This window comes from Gymnodraco acuticeps, unplaced genomic scaffold, assembly GCF_902827175.1.
Source record: "Gymnodraco acuticeps unplaced genomic scaffold, fGymAcu1.1, whole genome shotgun sequence".
Classification (NCBI taxonomy): domain Eukaryota; kingdom Metazoa; phylum Chordata; class Actinopteri; order Perciformes; family Bathydraconidae; genus Gymnodraco; species Gymnodraco acuticeps.
The window spans coordinates 824,349-851,722 of record NW_022990701.1 but is presented as its reverse complement, the minus strand read 5'-3'; the positions used below and the strand labels follow the sequence as shown (position 1 = coordinate 851,722).

Sequence of the window (27,374 nt, the reverse complement as noted above, 5' to 3'; positions counted from 1 at the left end):
CAAAGCTAAAAGGAGAGTGACATTTTTGGCTAGCGAGAAAAACCACTCAAAATGATTTCCAGAAATGCATTTGATAATTTTTTTCAGCTTAAAAATCATGACAACTAATATGGAGTAATAACAATTTATTCATAATTAAAGCAACATGTGTATAATTTGCTTAAAACTATCCTTAGTTGCCACAGTTATTTTACCTAACATTTACAGCTAACGCTCAATCTTCTATTATTTGTCTTTCTAATAGCTGATATTGATGACATGAAGATCAATTACGTGCTGTTGGATGGGAGCAACGCCACAAGTGATATCTTCTACTTCACAGTTGAAGACAAAGGTAGGAATCTTTTAAACTTCCTGCCCTCTGTCAGTCTCCTAAGTGTTTGCATCACAAAGACTTAAGGCAGTTGGCCATGACTGACACCCATAGAGCCGCCATCTCTTTTCGGTTTAAAGGACAGGGGTTAAAGGGGACTTCTGCCAAACACTGACTGGGTAAAAGTGAAAGAAGTGGGACTACCTCATGCTCTAAACTTTATTGTTAACAAACAATGGGATCATTTACCCAAAGGCACTTGTCTGACTGTTTAAATGTCCACCTTTCATCCTGTGCTTGAAGTTTCATTGAAATGTGTAAAGGTTAGCGTGCTGGGCTTTTCAGTTTATATTATCTTATCGGGATAGGTCTTGCAAACTTCGGCTTGAACTTAAAAATCTACCATATTTTGTGGGAATATGTCAGTTGTTCTTCCCATTTGAACATATCTGTGAACATGTACTTATCCTGTTTATCCTATAGAATTTGCTTGAATGAATCACATTCACATGTTACAGACACGACAATATGTATAAGCTCTGTCACGTTTACCCAGATTTACATAAACAGCATGATAAATATAGCGAATGAAAAGCAATACAAATGCATCAGGTGGTTGCTATTTTAGTTTTGACTTTAAAATACAAAACAAGATTTGGAAATGCAATTAGTTGGGGCAGGGAAAGTTAAGGCTATAATTATGCTGGATTAAGGGCCATGTTGGTCATAATACCACCATCACCATGAGGGCCATTAAAAAGGCAGGACTGGGAGGACTGACACTGGGAGTGTCTTTTTGTCAAATTACTGTCTTTTGTCAGCAAAGTGAAGCCTCTTATTAGCCTTGACTGAATCCCAGTAATCAACTGTTTCCCCAAACTGTAAGTAAATTGTGTGATAATTTATTTTTAATGAGGTTAAGTAGCCCTGATAGAAACCACAGCATTTATTATTATTTATGCTCTACTGTTCTGCAGTATTTTTATTTGAGTTTCTTTACCTTACATGTGTGACCTATGCATCTGCCTGAAGCACAGGCAGGTTCGCTTTTTGTCTTTAAGTGGAGGTTTAACCACAGGAAGGGAAGGCAAAGGCTTCAATTAGCTCAACATTCTTTTTCTGTTTGCTTTCATACATTGTTTAAGCTTCCAGCCAACTCGGCTGAACCAGGTGCAGTGGTGCAGACTGGGACATAAAACAAAAAGGTGTTGCTGCATAACCACGGTTCACATGCAAAGGCCACAGACAGCTTATTCCACAACATACATGTAATTAATAGCACACTTATTATATTCCAAATAATAGATCAAATGTGTAACATGTGGATACCAACACACTCGCCAACACACATACAAGGGAAGGCACACAAACAAACACAAAGGCACACCCGGGAAAAGATCAAATAACAGAATAAAAGCAATTTAAGCCAACCGGTGAATCACTTATGTGAAGTGTTAAGGTGGTGACTCCTGGGGGAGCGAGCATTATCTTCAACATGTAGAGACCTGCAGGTTGGAGAGCATGCTGATGGTCAGCCTATCTCCTTATAAATCTAAGTCAATGAGCTGTTTGTGTGTGAAGCAAAACTCCCGGTCATTAGGAGATTCTCTCGCCAAGATAATCCCCCCTACTAGTCTTTTTTTCAGCACACCTTCAAATAATCATAAAATCATTGAAAATTAGTAATGAACAAACACCTTAAAAAGTGATAACAACTCATAACTTTACATTTGGAAATGAATCCAAAAAGTGGCAAATTATTTTATTTTATTTTTTTAGGATCGTTTGGACACAAAAACAGAGATTAGTTTGACAGAAGACAGAACATTTAAATATATAAAACTGAGGCCGAAATGTCCGCAATCATCTTGTGGATTGTAAACCCCCTCCATAGACAGTGAAGCATTTGTTCTGTCTGTTTCTTAATCATTGTGTTTTCTTCAGCATTTCCAGAACTATTCATCTAATTACATTCTTATGTTCAACACAGTTTGAGTGTGACCTCGCTTTAGGAAATACCCCGTAGATGCTCTGATATGGGCAGCTGCTTAAGGGTCTTAGCACCCTTTTAAGAGGAACCTGCCACTACATGCACTGCACTGAGGCTTTTTCACTAGTCAAGAATACACACACACACACACACACACACACACACACACACACACACACACACACACACACACACACACACACAAACACAGTCCAAATCATTTACATATCTTAAAGACATAGTGTTTCCGTTTGGCATACTTTGGAAAGCTCAAATGTTGCTTGTTGCATGTATGTTTCTGAAACTTTGTAGATACATGAAGATCTTCATCAGGCTTGAAAAGGCTGTGTATGTAGCAATAGCGTGTGTGTGGCCAGGCACAGCTGAAGTGTGTGTGTGTTGGTGAGAGGTCAGGGGTGGACATTCAGTTTCACGCCAGGAGACGTGCTGGTCAGCGGTTAAATTCCAGACTCTGCAGGGAAAGTTAGTGTAGGTAGCTCTCATCACGTCTGAATGCATCAGCAGGCTTTTTGGCTTATCAGCTGTTTGCTGAAAATGTGTCTGAGGAGGATAAATGAGTCATGTGACAGAAGCAGAAAAAACAATTAGTAAACCAATGAGGGATGGGACATTTGCTAACAGATTTGTGGGCTGTGTATGACACGATAAGTCAATTAAGTCAAACACACAGTACACCCCAAATGTGCACTGGACATTTTAATTCTTTATAGAATGAGACAGCTTTTGCTGCTGATGATTGATGAATTGGCTGAACAGGAGTTTTTTTTATTTAAGTTTGGCTTCCATCTTTAGAAGATTATCTTTTGTCTTCGTTTGACAGATTTTATATAATGTCTTAAAAAGCTGCATAACTTTACTAAACTTTACATTTTCACAAAACAGTAAGATATCAAATTTCACTGTATTGTCCTTCGGCAATGACCTCGAACACAAACTGTAGTTACAATACATTACATTGCATTGCATTTAGCTGACGCTTTTATCCAAAGCGACTTACAATAAGTGCGTTCGACCAACAAGATACAAACTTGAAGAAAACAGAATCATATAAGTACATCAGGTTTCATAGAGCAAAACATTTCAAGTGCTACTCAACTGGTTTTAGATAAGCCAGTCCTTTATTAGTATATAAGTGCTTTGTTAGCAATTCTTTGTTAATAGTTCTATCGCTCGAAGTGGAGTCGAAAGAGATGAGTTTTCAGTCTGCCCTGGAAGATGTGTAAGCTATCTGCTGTCCTGATTTCAATGGGGAGCTCATTCCACCATTTTGGAGCCAGGATAGCAAACCCACGTGTTTTTGCTGATGGGAACTTGGGTCCCCCTCGCAGTGCGGGTGCAGCGAGCTGGTTGGCTGATGCAGAGCGGAGTGCACGTGCTGGGGTGTACGGTTTAACCATGTCCTGGATGTAGGAAGGGCCAGATCCATTCGCAGCATGGTACGCAAGTACCATTGTCTTGAAGTGGATTCTAGCAGTTACCGGAAGCCAGTGAAGGGAGCGGAGGAGCGGAGTGGTGTGGGAACATTTAGGAAGGTTGAAGACCAGGCGAGCCGCTGCATTCTGGGTGAGCTGCAGAGGTCGGATGGCACATGCAGGTAGACCAGCCAGGAGGGAGTTGCAGTAGTCTAGGCGTGAGATGATGAGAGCCTGGACCAGAACCTGCGTCGCTTTCTGGGTCATCGTCCTGATGTTGTAAAGCGTGTATCTGTTCAACTTGATTCATTCTTTCTGTCTATTGGGAATATCTATTGGGAAAGCAATAACCTGCATATATGACCAGGTCAGAAACTCTCTACATCAGGGGTGTCAAACTCAAATACACAGTGGGCCAAAATAAAAACATCGGTACTAGTCAAGGGCCGGACTGGTTCAATGTTTATTGCAGAACGTATTGAAATGAACTTATTGCACATATTAAACCTGGAACTAACAAAGCTTAAGTTATTGCCTATAAAAACAACATGAAACATTAAATAATCAGTTGCATTCATTTCTTATGGCTCTATCTGCAGAGTCATTTCTTATGATTACATTTTTCCACAGGCCAACCACAGCTTCAAAAAAAACAATTTCCCTCAAAGAAGAAACCAAACATGCCCTGTTGTCGTGAGAGAAAGTGCAGAAGGAAACATTGAAACTCAGTTTGCTGCTGTGATGCTAGTTCAAGCAGATACTTGGCATCTCATCTCGGGTGCAAGTTCATCAATGTTTGGGCTCAGGCTCTGAGATGAGGAAACCCTCAGGGTTGAGTGAAGGTGTGCGTGCAATATACTGGCGGGCCAGATCTAATAGTAATTAGAAATTATCCTGCGGGCTGATTTGGCCCCCGGGCCTTGAGTTTGACACATGTGCTCTTCATCCATTCTAAGTGTTAGACATAGAGGCAATATATACTTGTTTTTACAAGTGGATACACAGTTCACATATATCCTTGTCCAAAAGGCATGAGTTTAGCCAGAGGCCAAGAGAAGAAACTCTTATTTACGGTCAGACTTGTTGAGACTTCTTTAGGATTCTGTTCATTTCTAAGTCTTAGAACTAGGGCAATAAATTGATGTCGGATCATTAGTCTTTGGAGTGTTCTGGTCTTCAGAAACACTGCCTCTTCTTGCCAATTTAAGCCGCAGGATAGCATCAGATTTCATAGCGGTGCTAATAAAACTCAACTGATTAACAGATGAGAACAAAGAGATAACAGAACAACATACAGATAAATTGACGCTGCCTCTTTGCTTTTTCCAATAGCAAAAAAAAGTCCTCCAGCTTTGGAATAGGGTTCATAGACCCCAGTGGGTTGAGTGTTATGTGATCATTGAGACCCCGGAGAGGAATGCACTTCCTTGGAGACTCCAGACTCCAGGGCCACAGACAGAGCAAGGCCTGGAAGTGGAGTGGTATCCCGGGCAGACAGGTGTGTACGTGAGAGGGAAGGCTCCAAGGGGATCCCCTTTCAAAGCCCTCTGTCACCCCACTCCTAGCTCCGCAGAAATCCAACCCAATCCCAGATAGCTCGATAACCTGCAGACTTCCACTGTGGAGGTGCCTGCCTTGAAGGGGCACTTCCCAAGAGAAAAAAAATAAAACCCAGAAAGGAAAAGATAATGAATAGGAGCTCGAACTGTTGTATATATTTTTATCTTATCGTTGGTGAATTTTCCTTATTACTGTGGGTGTGCTCTATTGTACAGTCGGATTGCGTGCTGACTGACTTGTTACACCCTTACTTCCTAACTATGTTTTGGGATCGTACATGTCACCCATGTCAACAGTCACCAGGAGATTTACTGGCTAATGGTGCCACAGTTGGGGCCCCCTGTGACTAGAAGCCGACAGCCTCTCAGCCCCCCCCCCCCCCCGCCACAACCCCCTCTGATGTCACTCTCCCGTCCTTCCCCTCGTATGAGACCCCTTCATGGTATTACTGTCCTCTTTCATTGGTGTGTTCATCTTTTGACCTCATCTCCATTTCTTTCTTCTCAGGTTTTCCCCATATCCCTTTCAATGAGACATGTTATCACCTCGTTCTCTGTCTTTCTTCCACTTTTTGTCCATTTTCTTCAGCCTTGATTTATGTTGGTTGGAGGGCTGAAGGGTGGGCAGTTATGATCTATGGCTAAAGCGGTTATTCTTATCTGCTCTCATATGGCAAAGCTGTTGGTGCCCCTAGCCAAGCTGTCCTTGAGTTACTCGCACTCCTTTCCTTGTCCTTTGCTTTTTAAACATGCTAGCGACATGGCTCTTGAGGAGGCAAAGTCACTCTGTATGATTGTCTGTTGGTCCATCACTTTGGTAGATTTTGTTGAATCAATAACTTTGTCATAAAATTACTAATGACAATAATGTCCAGTGATTAATTGTTACTTCTCTGGTCATAGTTTAACTTTCTATATATTGCAATTCCTAGGTCCAAAAGCTAACTTCACTATTATGACCCAATACTAACAAACCTAAAGATATTTCCAATGGCATTAGATGTAATGCAATCAGCAAATGTTAGCATGCTATCACGCTAAACTAAGATGGTGAACATGGTAAACCTTACAGCTGCTAAGATAAGCATGTTAGCATTATCTATGGGAGCATGCTAGCGAGCATTTTGCTCAAAGCAATGCTATGCCAATGTCAAGTATTTTTCTATTTTGTTTCCAACTAAATATTACTTTAAAGAAGGCTAACTGAATTGACATTGTTGTATATTGTACAAGATTAGGTAATGTTTGTGAAAGCACGTAGCCTTTTTGTTTATATGTGCTTTTATTACATCTTTCTACCCCAATGAGTCAAAAGAGACCGATTCCCAGTACAACATTTGTTATTTTTATTAGATTTCTTTGAAATGTTGTAAGCAACTGTGTAACTATATCAAGTATTTGGCAAGCAAGGGTCAAAGATGTGGATCTCAGTGCCTGTCAAGTTATGATTTGTAACATCCTGTAGAGATAACTTCACTACCCTGAACTGAAGCACTGATCGAGACTCTGTAATGTGTCGATTGACAGCACATGATGCCGCTGTCTGGAAGGAATGATAAGAGTTATTAATACATCCAACCATGCGGCATTCCTTACATGAATTCTTTGGAACGCAGAGAGGAAGTTATAGCTTTCACTATTTAAAAAATCTCCTCCTTCACTTATTAAGATGTCAAACAATAAAAAGAGGTAAACATTTTCTGTTTCTATCAACGTTCGAGACCTCCATGATTTAATCGACCATGCTTAAAAAACCCATTGACATTTAAATACCGAACATAGCTAACTGAAACCTTTCTGTATTTATATCAACAGGATGATTAATGAGGAAATGTAATAATGGTGATGCTTGTCACTTGATAAGGATATTCTTAGATGGTTGCTCTTCCTTGCATCATGCTGTTGAGCGTCAAAGCCTCATATTGACCTTCCTCTCCAATGATATCTCCGGCCTGACCCACTACCCCACTGCATCTATGTATGGTGCAGGCCGCACTGCTGTGTAAATATGAGCTGTTGCAGAATGTGCTGTCAAAGGACGCTGGAGCGGGAACAACTTCAGGCTATAATGTCCTGTGTATGTTTTGAAGTGTTCTTGCTGAGGCAGGATATTGGCTACTCAAAATTGTATGAAGAGCCCTCTTTTTGCTTCCTCTAGTTAAATACTGCACTGCAAATACCTAAATGTGTCACTTTGTAGTAGGTCACTGTGATTTACTGCACTAAAATAAGTCAACGTTTGGAGAGGATCCAGTTGCTCTCACTCAGGTCCTAAAACAGAAAAACATTAACATACTTCTTTAATATTCAGCCCCTGCCCTTGACAGTGATTAGCATCAATCAAACTGAAGCTAATTTTTTTTTAGCTGCAAACAGAGATACTTAGAAACATGTGCGATCTATAAAACTTTACATCCCAGCAGAAATGATGTTGATTGTCAGTTTGAAAAGCTAATGGAAATGTGAGCTGAGCCAGGCAGATACTGTATGTATTGGATTTGATGGCCAGTCTTATATAGTATGTGTCATAAAGACCGCTATAAAGTGGACCATCAATCATGGCTAAAATCTATTTTGACTTTCATGTTTGCAGCTATTTTTCACAGGTCTTTAACTAGTCTATTTTGAGCAAATTGAAACCATTTCCACTCTGGTTGTTACCTTAAAGGAAAATCCTGCTGGGAACTGTGGTGTCTTGATTATCTCTTGATTTTCTTGAGACTCATGCCAGCTCGAGTCTCAGTGTCTCACAGCATTTACAAAAGAAGTCGTAGAAAGGGAGATTCCTCTCTTTTACACTGGTGTGAACAATGTGGAGGCAGGCAGGGAGGCAGGCCATGCTGGTGGATCGGGCCCACCCAGTCTGCGGCCTGCTGTCCCTCTTCGCTGTCCTCCCCTCGGCGAACAAAGCAGACACAGGGAGGAAGGGGAACATGGGAGGGAGGAGGTTTGTGGAGTGCAGCTGTCACTCTGCCCCCCATTAGAGGGAGTCTGGCGGGAAGGAAGTGAGAGAGACAGATAGACGGACAAAGACAGAGACACAGCAAGATCTTTGCTTTAGCCAGAAACTGGTTTCTCTGACTAAGTTTATGTTAGGAGTTGTGTGACTGAGTGAACAGTGAATGAGAAACATTCAAATCATTTGGAAGGAACCAAAAAAACAAAAACTGGCAATTTGAACAACACTGACAGTAGTTATTCTGGACAAAAGTAAACACCTGTGCTGCTTGTACAGCAGGAACACAGCACCTGTTGACCACACATTATAGATCCACTGAGTTTAAGGAAAATGGCAGATTGGTACTTATTCACTGGTTTCAGACATTTGGGATACCATGTGTTGTTCTAATCTTTTCAATATGGGAGGTTATTTGCCTTTTTTTGAAGAAAGGACATTTTATTTGAGATTAAAGGGTTCTTGTTAACCTTGGAAATAGCAGTTTGTCAGACAATGGATGAGAAGATGAGATAATGGCAGCTAAATGTGAAAAACTGTTGCAATACCTTTACACTATTTGACATATGTCACAATACACATGTGCTTCTAGACTCTTTTAGTCATCGGTCACGGCTATTATTTCGTTTTTGGTTCAATCACAGGTCAGGCTTACTGTTGTAGTGTTTATATATTTTTGACAATATATGCGACTTATTAAAATTGAGGTAAAGGATTACAAAATAGATGCATTTTTTCATCTATGACACATGCTTCAGTATCCTGAATCTCCTACAATCCATCGTTATGTCTGCACTACAGGTGTCTGCTATTCAGGATAATGTAGTCTAACAATGCAACACTGTGGTCTTGTCACATTCATAAAAACTCCATTGTTTTACTCCTCATAGCAACGCAGACACCTAAAGCTACCTGAGGGCTTAATGCCAAAAGAGAGACAGCCTTTTGTCTGCCGTGTTCATTTGATAATCCTCGATGATAGCCACTGGCTAAGCTTCTTTTCATATCAGCTTCACACAGGGCTGTCTGCCAGGACACACTTTCTCTGACACAGAAACAGTCTGATAATTAAAGTTTGTCAAAGACTTGCATCAGACTGTGCCAAGGAGTTTTCTTATGGAGATGAGGATTGGATTCCCTTTTGGTTCTCCATGACATGTGAAGCAGTGCAGATTGGGTCTTATCAATCAGGACATCATACACACACACAGTTATTGTATAGTTATCTGCACAGAACACACAAAGCAATACTGTATTTTTACATATTTCATTTCACGCACATACCATATAACACCTAAAGAATCTAGGGTGAGCAAAATCAGATATGATGCATGTTTCCTGTATTTTTAGCCGTGACTGTTGGAAACCTGAGCATGGAGCCCGATCGAGGGTAGCCTTCGCCCGCCATGAGTCCAACCAGGCGTGGGCTTCATGCATTCATGCATGTGTCTATTTGTGGAAGAAGGTAGATTATAATATAAAAGGTACAGCGATTATCTGGATTTACAGCCATCTTTATTCTATTCATGGAAATAAAGTTGGGATTGAGTGCTGTCATTGTCCCAGAAAATCCACTGGATATCAGTTTCATCTGAACATATCTCTCTGAGAGCGGTTTGCCCCTGTTGTGACTCGGTCTGGTTTGGCGTCAGCACTGACATGTGGGTTTGAGGAAGTGGCCCCCTTCTCGTACTGGATACCCCACTATCAGCTCCCCTGATTTTTCATTGTCCCCAGTCACATAGCATAACAAGTGCAGCCTCTTTCTTCTTCAGTGAGGCAAAACTGGGCTCAATGCTGGTGTGGACAGTCTGAGGGTCCTTGCAATTGTTCTATGTTTAATTATTATTCTCTGTTTACTTCTTATTCAGGAACAATGATCTATTCACTTCTGCGTTTTCTAATTTCTTGGACTTATTGTACAGAATAAAATACTTTTAGTCTTTTAAAATGTAATATTGTCTGTCCATTGTGTTAAAAGTGTCTTCAGACCCAATGAAGTCCCCTCAATCCTCTCAGGCTCTTTAGCAGAGTGAGGTCAGCAGGGCCGCTGCCGGTGTGACCAGTCGTGCAAAACTAAAGAGAGAACGCCCTCTCTGACCCCCTGATCCAAAGAACCCACTGAGCTTGACCCATTTCACATCAAAAGGCACAGGTCACTAGGCTCTTCTCACAGAAGGATAAGACACGATAGGGACTTTCGCCGCTGCTCTTAAAAAAACATTCAGATTATGTAGCGGAACCCACGATCTTAAATATCTGTGAAGCAGTCAGTTTTGAGTCAGTGCCCAAAGCTGAGCTGACAGTTTGAGGGATTACATGAGTCATGAGATAGTATGGATTAAAGATGTGGATCAGTGGCAGGTGACTCTCGGAGCTTTGATCAGATGTGTGTTTTATGAGCATGGCTTCTTTAACAGCTAAAATGAGTAGAAAGTGAAGGGGTCAAATGATTCTATATGTCCTGGATATGCTGCAGAATTTATCAAGCTGTGATTAAATCATGTTAGTGTAACCAGAAGTATATATTTAAGGTTGGTAATGGAGCAAAAAACTCCTTCACCTTGTTCAAGAGGGAGAGCGACAGAGCGTGGACTTGATGGAGCGACACAGATTTACAAGAGGCTGCTCATTAAAGAAATCAGACTATGACACCATTTTTCCACAAGCTGACCGTCTATGTCTGCGTTGGTACAGTCCATTTTAGGATTGAATGAATGGAAAGTGTTAAGTAGAGGTGGATGTGCATCAGAGGAAATAAAAAGTAAGGCAACTCCTCTGAAGGCCCATGAGGTTTAGGGAAGTCCTGGTATTAAGATATCACGTTTCCCCTTCCAAAATGAAATGCTTTGATTCCTTTTTATCCTTGAGCCCAGAGCAGATTGCATTATATATGCCTCAGTGAATTCTAATATGAACAAAATAGATTGTTTCCTCATTGTACTGCGCTGCCAATTAGGTCTTTTGTACTAAGTATATATATTTTTTCTGTCTTTAGGTGGAAACAAACTAAAGCCTCAGCCGTTCAGACTCAACTGGTCCTGGATCTCTGTGGAGAAGGAATACTATTTAGTGGATGAGGACTCCAAATTCCTGGAAGTGACGCTCAAACGCAGAGGCTACCTGGGAGAAACCTCCTTCGTCAGTAAGTGTTGACTTGAGTCTTTATATTTTAAAATTAAATGACTAATAACTAGATCTATATATATTCTATATCTTTCATGACTGAGGTCAGAGAGTTTCTCCGAAGTAACAGCATTTTCTGTTTCTTGTTCGCCCCTAAGAATCCACATTTCTGTAACATTTCAGTCGCAATAAACAGATATAAAGAAATGTCACTACACAACATGCCCTTATTAAACTGACAATTTAACGAATAATTATGGCCCCTTTAACAGTTGAAGGAACAGCCCTGCCATAAAACATCTGTCCTACCCTCTTATTTAAAATCTCTGTAGATCCTTGTTAAGCTACAGGAAATCCTCAGTATATCCCTACACAGAAACACCAAATCAACACAACACTCAGAACAATGCTGTGTCCCAAAGGTGAAAATCCTTTGTGTCGTTGTTTGACTGGTGTTACATTTCCTCTCTTGTCTGCAAGAGGTCTGATTGAGAGCACATATAACCTTTCCTGGTAAAGGTCAAGTATGAAGTTACAAACGCACACATAACTAAAAGATTATGCAGATATTTTCAACCCAAGAAATGTGTTGAAACCAAAATAAATGTAGGGACTTCTGTGGTTTTTGGTCCTTTTATTCATCAATTGAATCTACAGTATTTCCAATTAGAGATCAAAACCTGCACATCCCTCTCCCTCAGGTATTGCAACAAAGGATGGAACAGCTGAGAAGGACAAAGATTTCCGAGGAAAATCTCAGAAACAGGTCCAGTTCAACCCCGGTCAGACCACGGCGACCTGGAAGGTGAAGATCTTCACAGATCAGGAGTTTGAGACTTCAGAGACGTTCGAGATCCAGCTGTCAGATCCGGTCATGGCGGTGCTCGAGTTCCCCGACCTCACAACAGTCGAGATCGTGGATCCCGGAGATGGTAAGAATCTAAAAATTCACTTATGTGAACAAAGCCTCACCGTCATAAACGCAGTCTTTTTCATTTCATTGTTATGCTCAGTTTCTCATCACCTGTATGTCTCTTTCAAAACAGAATCCACCGTCTACATTCCTCAAGCAGAGTACAGGATTGAGGAGGATGTTGGAGAGCTGTTAGTGCCGGTGAGGCGCTCAGGAGACGCCAGCCAGGAACTCATGGTTGTTTGTTTCACTCAGCAAGGTGAGAGAAACCCGTTTGTAATTATTGTATTTCAAATGAAAAGGTTTTCATTTGAGTATTTACGCAAAATAGCTCAATGCCAATGATGTATACAAAATAAGTACAACATTTTGGCTTTGTCTGTCTTTACATACGTCTCCTTCCTTTCTGATGTTAACTGCCCAAAATCAAATTGCCTTTGAGGATTAATAAGGTTTTAATTCATTTAAAAAACATTAAAAAAATCAGACTTTCAATTATTAAAAAGATGCCTTTAACATAGTACATGTGAACCTACTTTGTAGTGTATTGTATGTTTTTCAAATAATTTTCTAAGTAATTTTTTGGCATATTTCCACTTGACACAGACAGAAATTGTCTAGAAATAGGGGGGAATGGGTTTGATATGCAACATCCTAAGGCGGGAATCAAAAAGGGACCTTGTGGTTATACATGTAATATCATGTAATCACTCAACTACTAAGGCGCTCCACACGTCCATTTTGTATGATTTTCTTTTGTAACATGACATGACATGACTTCATACTGCCAGTAACCCAACATTTCCACTGAAGTTTAACCCTTTATGTCCTCTCTCTGTTCCCATAATTCCTCAGCCACGGCCACAGGCACCATACCCAGCATGGTGCTGTCTTACTCTGACTATATCACCCGTGCCGAGGACCACACCAGTGTGCTGCGTTTTGACAAAGATGAGCGGGAGAAAATGTGTCGCATCATCATCATCGATGACTCCCTGTATGAGGAGGAAGAGAGCTTCAACGTCAGCCTTAGCATGCCCATGGGCGGCCAGCTGGGCGCCAACTTCCCCTCTGCCAAGATCACCATCCTAGCAGACAGCGATGACGGTGAGTGAAGTTGGAGTTGAATGCACTTGTCCTGTTGTAAAAAACCCTATTTTGCATTCAATTTTAAGTGTGTCAATGGTCAGTTTAGGACATTGATGGAAAGGCGGAAAGATACAAGGAAACTACAGATGGATGGTTAGAGATAAAAGCAGTGACCTAATGAAATAATTACAGATTGAAACAGATACATTTATTGCTCATTTAAATATGTCTTTTCAGCTTTTCATAAAGTCCTCCAGGTCCTTTTCAAACCACTAACAGCAAACCTACACATGATTTCATACATTTTCATCGATAGATTTAAAAGTCACAGAAGTATCTCAGTTCTGAGCATTTGCTAAAAAGTCGGATATCAAAATGCTGGACCAGGCCAGGATAGTGAATATTATTGTTACAGTCTGGATGTCTCCTGAATCAAAGCTTAATACAACAGCAGAAACATACTTGTTTGCTGCAAAAGAAAACAGATGTATTGCAATTCTGAAACTGATACACACAAATCAACAAAAGCACACACTGAAAAATATCTACTAAAAAGCTGTCTAGCATGGAGCCTGAAACACATTGCTTTCATGGTGCACCATTCAAAGGGAGTGAAGCTTGCCTAAAGGTCAAGCAAGAAGCATGTGCCGTGGTTACAGTGCGCCTGACATCATCGCGGCAGCTGCGGGTGATCCTGTTGCTCAGCTTGTGCCTTTGATGTTGTATTTTGCCATTTTGGTATCAGCACACCATTAATCCATCAAAAGTGCACAGGCGGCACAAAAACCACAGTCGCCAAAACAAAACCCCGGGATACTGTACATGCCTTATTGGCTTTACTGTATTTTCGGGTCCATTACTCTTCCTGTGCCGGGATCTAACGGATTTGTTTACACACTCCGCTTCATTTATCCTCCTTATTTGTCTCTGTCTGTCTGAGTGTCGGTAACAAGATAACAATAGGCAGGTGTTGAGAGGGAGAATGGCGGCTTCAGTTGATGTTATGCTACACCACAGTATGTCTGACAGATAAAAGGACTTTAAACCTCACTCTGCTCCTCCAGCGACCCCCAGTCGTCGTTGGCATTCAGGGGAGCTCAGGGGAAACAGAGGGCATCCCTTTGTCTGCGGGAACCAAAAGGCAGGTGGTGGAGACAGGGACTATTGTGAAGAGAATCCAAATGACTGGCATGTTTTTACTCTGGACTGCATTGCGTGTTCCTGTTAAAGACAGGACTGAGAAGGAATGCCGTTTTTAAAGCTATAAATTACAAATGTGTCATAGGTTTCATTTGATCCGTCAAAGAAATGTCCTAACAAATTTGACAAATTGTCTACACAAAATACTTAAAATCCTTGAGGTACATCTTGTCTTCCTTTTGCGAGTCTTCGTCCCGTTTCTCCAGCATTTCTTCGAGGCTAATTTCCTGGATTTGCTTGTTGTAGTGACAGACGTGCTGCTGGAGCAAGCATCCCTCACAACCAATTTGGCACAGGAGTACAATTGAACTTTATGTATAAATAATCAGCGGGCATTCCCAGACATGTGAGAAGACTCCTCTATTGTGGTTTAACTTCTTGGTGGGTCCTGAAGTAACACCCCATCATAAATCTGGTTGAGAGTGTGTGTTTGTGCGTGTGTAAAACCATCTGCCTGTCTGAGTAAACTTGTGGTTTGGACTCTGGCCAACACAGAGCCTCCATTGTTACTGTATTTGTCTGGCTCTTCCTCCCACTGATATTTAAGGTTGCCATGTTGGCACTCATTCCTCCATACAACCCCCTTTCTCATCCTCCCTGCTACTAAATAGCTGTCATGGAGGCTGAGAGGCATTAAGAGTGTGCCAGAAAACCATCCAGCATCAGTCGTCTCTCAACTTCTGAAAAAGACCTGCCAATTTGTTAAAAGCAACAATAACTGAGAACAAATAAAGTGATTGGGAAAACTGAGGTGTTTCAACCTATGGTTATACAACTTTACCATATCCCACACAAATTCATTGCTACATATAACTTTCAATGCATTTGTGAATCCTCCTATGCCATGAAATCTGCAATATATGTGCTTTTTTGTTGTTATTGTGTTATTTGATCAGCCTTAACAAGGCTATGGGCCATAAATACTTCAGGGTGAAAGCAAATGTTGCTGAACAGTAGACACAGTGACATTTACAGTACGAGATAAAGGATAAATAAGCTCCATAATGTCAGTTACATGACTCAGTAATGTCAGTTACCCAGCAATATCTTATTAGCTAACATCAGCCACAATAAGTTACTGGTCATCCTATTAGACAATATAAGGCTGTAGCAGCAACAACAACAACAACAACAACAACTGAGCCATTACGCCTGTGGACTAGAAAATACACTAAGCATTTTCAAAGCTATTCGTTTCTTACTTACTACTTGCAAACCATTTATAAAGCCTTATTTTAAATTGGCATTAATCCATTTCCCACAGAAACTCCCACAATCACTCTGTGTGTACCCTTTCTTCCTTAGTTGAAGGAAAGCTAAAGGCGTCTCTATCAGAGGATCTCTAAGAGCACTGGCTGACAGAGTGCTGAAAACACTCTTTATATCCTTATACAGAAGTGAGGAGAGATGAATTGACAATGTGTCCAGGGCTCTGAATTCTTGCCCTCTGCCTGTGCAAAGTGGACGGTTGTCTCTCTGTCTCTGCCAAACCCTCAGCACACTGCTTATCAGCTGCTCTATCATCAGACACTGGGAACATCCCCTCACTCCTGTGCACACACAAGCACACGCCTATTTCATCAGGTGTATCCCCGGCCCTTTGGCGTTGAGTTCAGACAGAGCTGTCCGGATTTAGATAAATGGGGAGGAAGGTTGGGAGAGGATAGGATAAGAGGGATGAAAGCTCTCTTCCTGTGCTGAGTCAAAAATTAGGGAGTTTGCTCAGCTATTCATGCCAATTTGTCCGTGGACAAGGCTCGATTAAAAGCTTAGGTTGCTATGTCTGTCTGACAAGAGACGAAAAACAGCAGAACTGATGAAAAGACAATATCCGGATTATGACAAAATGTCATGTTCGTAGACATATGATTTTTTTTCTGGATTTACCACGCTTGATAACCAACTCAAATTCCTCTATACACTGTATTCCTGTTTAAAGTTGATGAGTTTTTTTTTTTTTAAAGGGCACCATGTCATTCAACCCCTGTACTTTGGTTTTATTCCCAAACCCCACAGAGCCTTCACTGTATTTCGGGGAACCTGAGTATGTTGTGGAAGAGAGTTCAGGCTACGTTGAGGTGAAGGTCTGGAGGACGGGAACAGACCTCTCCAAGACGGCTACAGTCACCGTCCGCTCCAGGAAGAGTGAGCCTGTCTCTGCAGAAGGTACAATCGGCTGTAAGAAACACTGTTTAGTCATGATTTTGCAGGACAGTGTTAGTTCATGGTTTCCTCTCTAATATGCAGCTGGACTGGATTACGTTGGCATTAGTCGAAACCTTGACTTTGCTCCTGGAGTGACGATGCAGACGTTCAGAGTGACCATCCTGGATGATCTGGGTCAGCCGGAGCTGGAGGGGCCGGAGACCTTTGACCTTGTGTTACGGATGCCCATGAATGCTGTTCTGGGAGAACCGAGCAACACCATCATCACCATCAACGATACAGTCACTGACGGTGAGTTTCCAATATAGTGTTCCAAAACTACAGTAACGTAGTGCAAGGGGGATTAAGGTTGACAAAGTGTCACAGAAAAACCTAATACTTAGTGCAAATTTGAGTTCAGTAACTTCACCTAAACGCAGGGAAACTGTTTTGTAACAAGTTGATATTTGTCTTTACAGTGCCGAAGGTTCAGTTTAAGGAGGGAAGCTACAAGGTGGATGAGGCCGATGGGGAGGTAACAGCCATCGTGTACCGCAGTGGAGACATCAGCCTCGCCTCCACAGTGCGCTGTTACACTCGCCAAGGCTCGGCTCAGGTCATGATGGACTACAGTGAGAGATCCAACACTGACGCATCAATCATCACTTTCCTGCCAGGTGAGACCTCCCCTCTGCATCTAAATCTTTCTGTATCGTTACATCCTGCAGCACTTAACTGAGTGTGATGACCACTCTTTCCCCAGGTGAAACTGAGAAGCCGTGCGTGGTCAGCCTGATGGACGACTCCACCCATGAAGACGACGAGGAGTTCAGATTGGTCCTAGGAAATCCAAAGAGCAAGTCTCCGTATGGAGCCGCTGTGGGGGAGCAGAAGGAGGCACTGGTGTCAGTCACAGACACCAAGGACAGTACGTACTCTAAAATATATGAAATATAAACATCAAATATATTTTAATGACTGTTTACTAGCATTCATGCTCCAAGCAGGCTGAATATAAGCAGAATATACATTAAAGACAAAATATATCTATATTTAATCTACATTTAACTTTAACTATATATTTATTTGTTGTTCCTTCCTTTTGTTTTCTCTTCACTATATCTGTAAAGCATCTTTGAGCACCTGTAAAAGCGCTAACAAATTAAATCTATTATTATTATATGTGATTTACATCATAAAAAATATATATTTATCTTTATGCACACTTAATCGCACATTCCTACTAGTACATTCACATATGACAAATACAGTCATACACTTACATACAACCTTGTACGCATAAAAATGCCATAAATAACTAAATAAAACACAACCAAACAAAAACGGACAGAAAAGCTGAACGTAGTGTTTCTGCTTTCATTTATTTTGCATTGAAAAGACGGTGTTGTCAACGTTTATTTTATAATGTTTTGAGTATTCTTACATTCTACTCTGTACATTTGAGAGAAAAAACATGTCTTTGATGTTTTGGCTCATTTTGAATGTTCTTCCTGTCTAGGGCCCATAATCCGCTTTTCTGAGATCAAGTACAGTGTGCGTGAACCTCAGGTCAAAGGTGACCTGGCGATCGTGAAGATTCCCATCCTGCGCGTCGGAGACACATCAAAGGTCTCACTGGTGAGAGTGCACACCAAAGACGGCTCTGCAACATCCGGAGAGGACTACAACCCGCTGTCAGAGGGTGAGAACATGGTGTAGTGGCTAAAAAGTGCCGCAGTAGCTTGTTTGTAGGTATTTGTGTTTATAATCATTGCTCTCTTCACTATCTCTGTGTCTAAGATGTTGAGTTCAAGGCCGGTGAGACGGAACACTTCGTGGAGATCGAGATCCTGTTTGACGGTCAGAGAGAGATGAGAGAGGCCTTCATTGTGCACATGAAGCCTGATGACAACATGGTGGCTGAAGTACAGGTGACACAAACGCAACATACACATTGCTGCAACTGTTATGTGCACACGTACAGTGCTGCATATGTACAAACGTGAGCATGCGCCCCATGTCAGGTCAGCCTGTATTGAAAATAGCCAGGCAGCAGCTGGCATTGCTGTCAGCACGCCTGAACCACGGAGTCTTATAAAAAGCTTCTCCCTCTGGAATGAGATGCTGAGAGGAATGTCCCGGCAGAGCCAAACAGTAGACAAACCTATAAACAGAACGTCGACATACAACCCATACATCAGACATGTACCACTCACGTGACAAACTCAAATATGTTAGGTAACAAAGTTTGAGGAAGAAATCTGTTGGAGGAATGATGAATTTAAATTAGATGGATTCAGTTTCTCAACATGCTTCTCTTCTTCTTGCCAGATGAACAAGGCCATTGTGTACATTGAGGAGATGGACAGTGTGGCAGATGTTACCTTCCCTGCCGTGCCGCTGGTGGTTTCCCTACTCATGTACGATGACACGGTTAAAACCAAAGAAAGACCCAACCCGGCCAATGGATACCCTGTTGTGTGTGTGACGGTAAGTGTAGCGCTTCTGATGTAAAGCAGCTTTTGTTTCTTTTATCTCCACCTTTGCAACAAGCACTGTAAATACCTGAGGTCTTTTTACAGTGCCATTCCAATACATTACATCATTTGTCATTCATCTATTTGCCTGCCTTTGCTTTTATTTTGTTAACAAAAATATATGCAATTTTACTGTCATTTTGAACAGTTTTTGGACTTGTTCTCTCTTTTTGTTTTTACTGGCTTTGAATGCAATGTTTTCTTGTGCCGCTGTAGAGCACTTGCTTTGAATTGCCTCGTCTAAATTCTGCTCTATAAGTCATATTGTCTGCTTTTCCTTCTATAGCTTTTTAGAGTCACATATATCCCCACATTTCTTTAATTGAAATCTGTCTTGTCATCCCTTGCAGGCTTGCAACCCTAAGTACCACGATTTCGACAAAACCGGCTCCATCTGCTCTGTGGAGAACATCAACGACACGCTCACTCAGTACCGCTGGCTGGTCAGCGCCCCCACCGGCTCTGATGGAGTGACCAGCCCCATGGGGGAGGTGGACACCAACACGTTCTTCACCAACACCAAGTCCATCACTCTGGATTCCATCTACTTCCAGAGCGGCTCACGGGTTCAGTGTGCAGCGAGAGCCTTCAACGCCAACGGAGACGCCGGCCTGGAGATGTCCAGCCCCATCGCTGTGGTCAGCAAGGAGGAGGGTGAGTGAAGCATGATGGGGAGGCTTGTCAACATCATTATGTTATACTCTTATCGTACAATATATCGACATGACCACAAGTGTTTTTTGCCCACCTAGTTATTACCCATTGTATCCAAATGATATTTTAAGGAAGAATTCCCACGTCTGAATATTCTTAAGAATTAAAGTTCATTTCTCTCTTAAAGGGTGTACTTGCATTATAATGCTATTATAAGATGATTATATAAGTGGCGTAAAACGGTCTTAAAATGACAATTGAAAGTTATTAGGCCTGCTGATTTAACTGCTATATGTTTAGCTGACTTCTGACTCTTTGCAGGTATGTGTCAGCCTCGTGTCGCGGGCACTGTTGGAGCCGAACCTTTCTCTGCTAAGATCCGCTACACCGGTCCAGATGACCCGGACTTCCCCAACCTCATTAAACTGACCATCAACATGCCTCACATGGATGGTGAGCAGCAAACATTTGTTGCATATATGGTCTTAAATGGTTAGTAAGCTAATCTAGACCAAGACTTACCACGCTCTTCACTCTCAACAGGCATGTTACCTGTGATCTCCACCAGACCTCTGTCCAACTTCGAGCTCACCCTGAGCCCAGACGGCACGCGCGTTGGCAACCATCGCTGCTCCAACTTGCTCGACTTCAATGAGATCCAAACAGGCTACGGGTTCATCACCGATGCCACAAAGAACCCTGAAATCATTGGCGAGACTTCCCCCTACCAGTACAACCCGGCCATGCGCTCAGCCAACTCTCTGCGCTTCTACAAGAACCTGAACCTGGAGGCCTGCCTCTGGGAGTTCACCAGCTACTACGACATGTCAGAGCTGCTGAACGACTGTGGAGGCTCCGTAGGCACCGATGGACAGGTAGGACACACATAAATTGACAACAAATAAACAGCATTTATCAATCAGTGGAGACACTCTCTGGGTCACAGTAAATATCAGCAAATTCTTTAAAGCAAAGTTCACTTGGGAACTAACTTCCCCTCGGATTTTTTTTAACTATTGTAGCTTATTAGCTTTGCATTGTTCCACCACCAACTTCTATTTTAACTTCTCTGATGGACACAGCTCCTAAAAAGAGGAATAGTTGCAGACAGTTATGTGATAGTACACACATTTATTTTAAGGAATTGTTTGAACCTCCTTTTTCTTTAGCAATTGAGCTATATAGCTTGCTAGCAAACAGTCACTGACAGTTAGCAAGCTAGCTAGCACACAGAACTAAGTTAAGTCGCCACTTTGCTGGGAATGAACAGGGCTTGGTCTCAAACTTTGCTTTATACATCGATCCACGCCAGCTACAGTTGTCTCACAGCTAGTCTCTGTCATTCCTGTAAAGATGCATATTTTATGAAAATGTGCAGATACATTTTTCTGTGGCACTTTTTGTTAACAGGCGTTCAAATGTACACAGAGATACTACTTCACATCCAATATACATCAACAACTAAACTATGCATCTTACATAACTTGACAATGCCTGATTTATGTCTTATTTAGGTGCTGAACCTGGTCCAGTCCTACGTCACGCTGCGTGTTCCTCTGTTCGTGTCCTACGTCTTCCACTCTCCGGTGGCAGTGGGGGGGTGGCAGCACTTTGACCTGCAGTCAGAGCTCAAACTGACCTTTGTGTACGACACAGCCATTCTGTGGCAGGACGGCATCGGCAGCCCACCGGAGGCTGAGCTTCAAGGTATGTTTTCAGAGCAACGCTGCCTCCTGCTGGCGCTGACAGTCCATTTGTGAAGCACTGTTAAACTTTGTTCTCTCTTCTCATAGGGGCCATGTACCCAACCAGCATGCGTATAAATGAGGAGGGCCGTCTGGTGGTCAACTTCAAGACGGAGGCCCGCTTCAGGGGACAGTTTGTTATGTCTCATCCAGGTAAGACGGTGGTGCCCACACACACACACACACACACACACACACACACACACACACACACACACACACACACACACACACACACACACACACACACACACACACACACACACACACACACACACACAGCCTACACCTATGCAAGGGGTCATTCTATACAGCGACCTCCTCTTGGATTACCTTGTGGTCGACTTCCTCTCTATTCCTGGAGTTCCACATTGGGGGTCCTTCCTGTGTGAAAGTGCTAGGGGTCATTCCAGCAAATGTCAAAATGACCCTTCAGCGTTTACAGTTAGGAAGCAAGTGTTACGAACTATGTAGAAGGTCACTCTTTAAATAAATAAAAAGTAGACACTGTTACTAGTTGGTTTGATGAAATGCAGCTTGAATGATTTATGACTGTTTTTGCTGATTTAAATGCTTTCATTGTAAAGTTAACAAAATAAAACCGCATAACGATACAAGACACAAAAAGAACACTCAATAAAAAATAAAATATTATATTTTATAATATTAAAAAATATATATTATATTTTATAATATACAAAAATAAATCAAATGGATAAAATACAATTATCAGAAATATATCAAATTAATTAAATAAAAATATAAAAAATAAACAAAATGGATTAGATACAAATATAAAAAATAATTAATAAATTAACACAAATAAATGAATAATTGAAAACAATAATAATTTACATATTACATGAATTAATTAAAAGTAATTAATACAAGTAACAACAATAATAACACTACTACTATAACATGAACACATTCAGATGTAAACAGTTCTTGCTTAAGAAGAAAAACCCAAACCCAGCTGTCTACATGTGTGTTTTCAGGGACCAGCATGTCCTCCATGGTGATGTGTGTGGACCACCCCGGGCTGACCTTCACTCTGGCTCTGGTCAGGACGGAGCCCACCTACAACCAGCCCATACAGCAGTGGAGCTTCGTCTCAGACTTTGCTGTGAGTGGATCTGCAGTAAAGGCTTGCCAGCTGCATTGGAATAAACTTCATTGACAGTGTTTAACATTGTTTCTGTGTGACTTTTAGGTCAGAGATTACTCTGGGACCTACACTGTGAAGTTGATCTCCTGCATGGCATCATCCAACGGGGAGTTCAGTACTCCTCCTGTCTGCCATCCCAGAGAGCCTCTAACGTTTGACATGGACATCCGCTTCCAGCAGGTCAGCCTTCATATATAAACAAACATCGCCCAGCATGATGCCCTTTTTTTAAAATGACACTACAAAAATTAACAATTATTTATAGTCTAATATCTTAATTTTTTCAATTATATATTATTTGGTTTTTCATCAGTTGATATTAGTACAAATGTTATGTAAGCGGACAAAATGAATCAGAATTATATGAATCCTTGTTCCCTAAGATGATGATTTATAAATGATACTTAGATTCAAGGCTTTTATTGTCCTTCGTACATAGCTATAGTTATGTCAATGAAAATCTTAGGTCACAGGCTCCTCCAACAGTGCAACACAATAAAATAGTGCAAGTAAATACAAATAAAATAGAATAGCTATATTAAATAACTTATTAACAGGATATGTTGTGTGTTTGCTAACTGTTGTTCTGTCCTCCAGGTGAGTGACCCAGTGGCAGCAGAGTTCAGTCTCAACACTCAGATGTTCCTGCTGTCCAAGAAGGAGTTGTGGCTGTCTGACGGCTCCATGGGCTTCGGAGAGGGGACTGACACTGCTTTTTCAGACGGTACAACACTGCCGCCTTGTGGATTTATTAAACATTACAGCAGTGGAGGACCAGTACTCCTCTGAGAAGCTGCTATTTCCTACTTAACATTACATTTGTTTGTTCAGGCTCCATGATCTACGGCCGTGTGATGGTGGATCCGGTCCAGAACCTGGGCGACTCGTTCTCCTGCGGCATCGAGAAAGTCTTCCTCTGCACCGGAGCAGATGGATACGTTCCCAAATACAACCCCACCAACAAGGAGTTCGGCTGCCTGGCAGACGCCCCCTCTCTGCTCTACAGATTCAAGATCCTGGTACGAATTAATCCTCAAGGACAATACTTTAGTCAATCATAAATGGACGCACGTTTAAAACAATAACCAAAGTGCTTTAAATGCAATTAAATAAATACAAATATCTAATAAAAGCTTAGAATAGCTTATAAAATCATAACGAAAACAGAATTGCACAACCTGCTAAAATACAAATAAATAAAAACCAGTGTGTGGTTAGGCATGTCTTCATGATGATAATTCTAATGCTAAAGTTAAAAAAATCGGATGTAAAGGTATCAGTGTGTGAGAATTGTTAATGAAAACAATGTATAATGCTCAGGGAGTTGTGGAATTATTTCTGATTTCTGTGTGTTTTGTTCTGCAGGACAAGGCCCAGCCGGAGACTCAGGCTTCAGTGTTTGGTGACGTTTCCTTCAAGGCCACGCTGGCTCTGGACACACCCGGAGGTCTGCCTTTAGCAAGACAGCCAGGATCAGACGGCTTCACACTCTCCTCGTCTCCACTCTTCCAGGTGTGTATCATTTATAAAAACTCACTTTATTCATGTATCCCAAAAAGCCATACACAGGGTTTAGTAGTAACAAGTGTCATGTAATAAGGTTATGATAATACATTCATAATAATCAGCCCAGACTACATTTGAAAATGTGTTATAGTATAGCCACATTGTCAAGAAACACTTCATAGCATGTCAGATAAAGCAGTTAAAGTATTTCATATTTAAAAACTTTTTTTGTATGTCAACCAATGCTGATAACTCATAAACGCATGTCACACAGATGTAGTGTGTGCCAGAACTGTTTATTCAGGGTAATTTGATTTGGCCAACTCTAGTTTCCGAAAATACAAAACTGTGTCTATTTGCATTAAAAAAGGTTGTCATATTAAGGTAAGGTGACCAGATTTTCAAAATTAAAACCGGGGACATTTTGAGTTTTGCGGTCAAAATATCATTAACATATCCAATTTTCTTCACTCTTAAAGAAAAAAGGAGGACAATTCTGGTTCAATGTAATTCGAACATTTTAACTGTTGGATACGAACAGAAGGACCATAGCTCATAGAGACTTCAAAGGTCTTTTATTTTGAAACTCTACATCAGATTGTCCAGATTCTCTCTGAGTGACTAGATGGGGTCTCCTGCTATCACCCTGAAGTGAAATAAGTATTTGATTGACTTCGAGTGACTCTTTGATTATGGACAGTTTCCATTAAATAATAATCAAAATATAGATGGACAATACCGGTAGATCTAATTTGAGATTTTAAACAGCATACATTTGAAATTGTGCTTCAGAAAGTAATGTTATTTTAGGAGTGTTGTGAGATGGTGTCAACATCAATTGAAATGAGTCACCCAGTGGAAATGTCAGATATGTCTTCATAACTGTATCCTTACATTTTACATTCACTGTTATAATGTGGTAGTTATACATAGTTTGTTTTAAATGATTATTGTAATGATCACATTACATATTTCAAGCTCCAGTATATATGAATATGTTTGGTGTGTTTTTTAGGTATATTTGTTATTGACCAAGTAAACGCTTTCCTTTTGAAGGCAGTTTTTACAGGCCTCTACCGTAATGCATAGGATATTCGCGCACCGCAATACAACGTGCGGGCTGGCTTGACTGCATTTTCCGAAGTGGGGGCTGGCTTGACCACAGTCTGTTTACCCAGTGTTTCCTGACATGAAACGTTTTATTTCACCTTGCTATGTGTTTTTAACGTATATTAAAAAACGGGGACATTTCCGGGGACAGTTTCAACCGGGGACAGGCCAATATAAACGGGGACTGTCCCCGGAAAACGGGGACGTCTGGTCACCCTATATTAAGGGAAACAATTATATTGAAGTCCTATTTTGTGTTTTTTTTTTTTTTTTAAATAAGGTGCATATTTTTAGTAATCCCCAAGTATTCAGTTTAGATTTTTGTAATCCCATTGACAACCTACACATTTTTACAAAAACCATGCAATATGAACTCTAAATGTTGTGTGTCCTGCAGGTTGCTGCTGGTAGAGAATGGTTCATCCACACTATCTACACCGTGCGCTCCAAAGAAAACGCCCGCCGCAACATAGGCAAGCGCAGCGTGGAGTATCTGCACCACAGCATCTCCTCTGTGGAGCAGCCCGACACCTCCGTCCTGCTCTCAGACCGCCACCGCCGCGCTGCCCCCGCCTTCTCTAACGCCGCCGTCCAGGACATCGGCATCGAAAACAACCGAGGCACCAACATCCAGCACATCTCTCTGGACCGAGCCGACCGCATGGTGGTCAGCCAGCGCCAGCCCTGGTCCCCCAACCGAGACCCCCTGCTGGAGCGCCCCCTGCTGGAGAGCTCGGGCAGAGAGCTGGCCGACTCCTCCACCCTGCCCATGCTGGTGGGCATCGCCGGGCTGATCCTCCTCATCTGCCTCATCGCCACCGCCGTCATCCTGCTGCTGCGGCGCAAGAAGAAGGAGAAGAAGGCCCAGTTCCCCCCCTACACCACCTCCTCTTCCTCGGCCTACAGCTCAGGCACAGGGGGAATGTGGAGCAGCGCAGACAACTCTGAGGTCTAGATCCCTCCACCTCAAACACCTGCCCCCTCTTAAACAGACTGATAGTCTCCTCCACCATTGTGCCTTTAAAGCCCGACTCTTGTAGCACTGAATCGAGCCCAGAACAGTGTCAGTGCTCGGGGGGGGCCTGCATGCAGAGAAACCACCAGAGGGAGGGGTCTTGTTGATCTCTGACGATGGCTAGTTCTTGCTGTAGTGAAATATAGGTTTGTGCAGCCTATTTTGAATGATGGATGTACAAAGAAGCCCCACACTTATTCACGTGCTTCTTTGGTTGTCAAGTTGTAAAATATCCCGCTTCATGCAGTATTTGCAAATGCCTAGAAATCCTTATTGAGTAGATGCAATTATATACAAGAGTTAAAAGGCTAAGTTGCTTCAAATTGTCTATGTTCCTCCTTAAAAGATAATACTTTATCACGTTTTTTTTATTGGCGTTATTTTATTTTGTGGAGTAAAGCAAAATGGATTGAATGTTAGTTGAAGCTGACCTTATGAATGAGAATGTGATAAATGATTTGTAATATTTAACTGTAGGGCTTAAAGAGCCTGCAGTATATCTGCCCACCGCTTAGTAACAATGCCGATGTGTCATTGAAAGGGATTGTACATTGTAGTCTTGAGAATGCAGAATTATATTTTTCTTTTCTTTTTTAAATAACTATTCTTTTCAGGTCAATGTGGCTGAAATCAGATTCAAAACTGTGTACATATCAATGTAGGACAATGAAAACGGTATTACTACACCCTGGTGAAACTTGAAAAAATAGGAACTGTCTTTCTGGTTTGTCAATCAAGTCCTGAAAAAAAGTGCATTATAAAACTGTTCTTCTACAGCTGATAGTATATTTTATTGTGCCATTTGTTAGTAGACTTTTATGGCTTATTAATTGTGAGAATTTCAAAAGTTTGGATGTATGTACACTTCATCTGCCAAATATAAAATGTCCTTTTTTGAATCAGTGTCTTATTTAT

At 41.5% G+C, this 27,374-nt stretch overlaps 1 protein-coding gene across 1 annotated transcript in view; it reads left to right on the top strand.

Annotated features, from left to right (window-relative positions):
- frem3 (Fras1 related extracellular matrix 3) overlaps nucleotides 1-27,358 on the top strand; it is a 32,544-nt gene extending 5,186 nt beyond the window's left edge. The window contains exons 2-24 of the mRNA XM_034231296.1: nucleotides 245-334; nucleotides 11,250-11,396; nucleotides 12,079-12,309; nucleotides 12,424-12,549; nucleotides 13,146-13,397; nucleotides 16,596-16,745; nucleotides 16,827-17,036; nucleotides 17,204-17,401; nucleotides 17,488-17,652; nucleotides 18,244-18,426; nucleotides 18,525-18,655; nucleotides 19,056-19,214; nucleotides 19,612-19,915; nucleotides 20,237-20,368; nucleotides 20,459-20,790; nucleotides 21,430-21,622; nucleotides 21,709-21,813; nucleotides 22,659-22,786; nucleotides 22,874-23,008; nucleotides 23,426-23,552; nucleotides 23,660-23,847; nucleotides 24,194-24,340; nucleotides 25,842-27,358. Of these exons, the coding sequence (XP_034087187.1) occupies nucleotides 245-334; nucleotides 11,250-11,396; nucleotides 12,079-12,309; nucleotides 12,424-12,549; nucleotides 13,146-13,397; nucleotides 16,596-16,745; nucleotides 16,827-17,036; nucleotides 17,204-17,401; nucleotides 17,488-17,652; nucleotides 18,244-18,426; nucleotides 18,525-18,655; nucleotides 19,056-19,214; nucleotides 19,612-19,915; nucleotides 20,237-20,368; nucleotides 20,459-20,790; nucleotides 21,430-21,622; nucleotides 21,709-21,813; nucleotides 22,659-22,786; nucleotides 22,874-23,008; nucleotides 23,426-23,552; nucleotides 23,660-23,847; nucleotides 24,194-24,340; nucleotides 25,842-26,399 (4,391 nt within the window). The 3' untranslated portion in view covers nucleotides 26,400-27,358. The remainder of the gene's footprint in view (nucleotides 1-244; nucleotides 335-11,249; nucleotides 11,397-12,078; nucleotides 12,310-12,423; nucleotides 12,550-13,145; nucleotides 13,398-16,595; nucleotides 16,746-16,826; nucleotides 17,037-17,203; nucleotides 17,402-17,487; nucleotides 17,653-18,243; nucleotides 18,427-18,524; nucleotides 18,656-19,055; nucleotides 19,215-19,611; nucleotides 19,916-20,236; nucleotides 20,369-20,458; nucleotides 20,791-21,429; nucleotides 21,623-21,708; nucleotides 21,814-22,658; nucleotides 22,787-22,873; nucleotides 23,009-23,425; nucleotides 23,553-23,659; nucleotides 23,848-24,193; nucleotides 24,341-25,841) is intronic.
- Nucleotides 27,359-27,374: the final 16 nt, after the last annotated feature.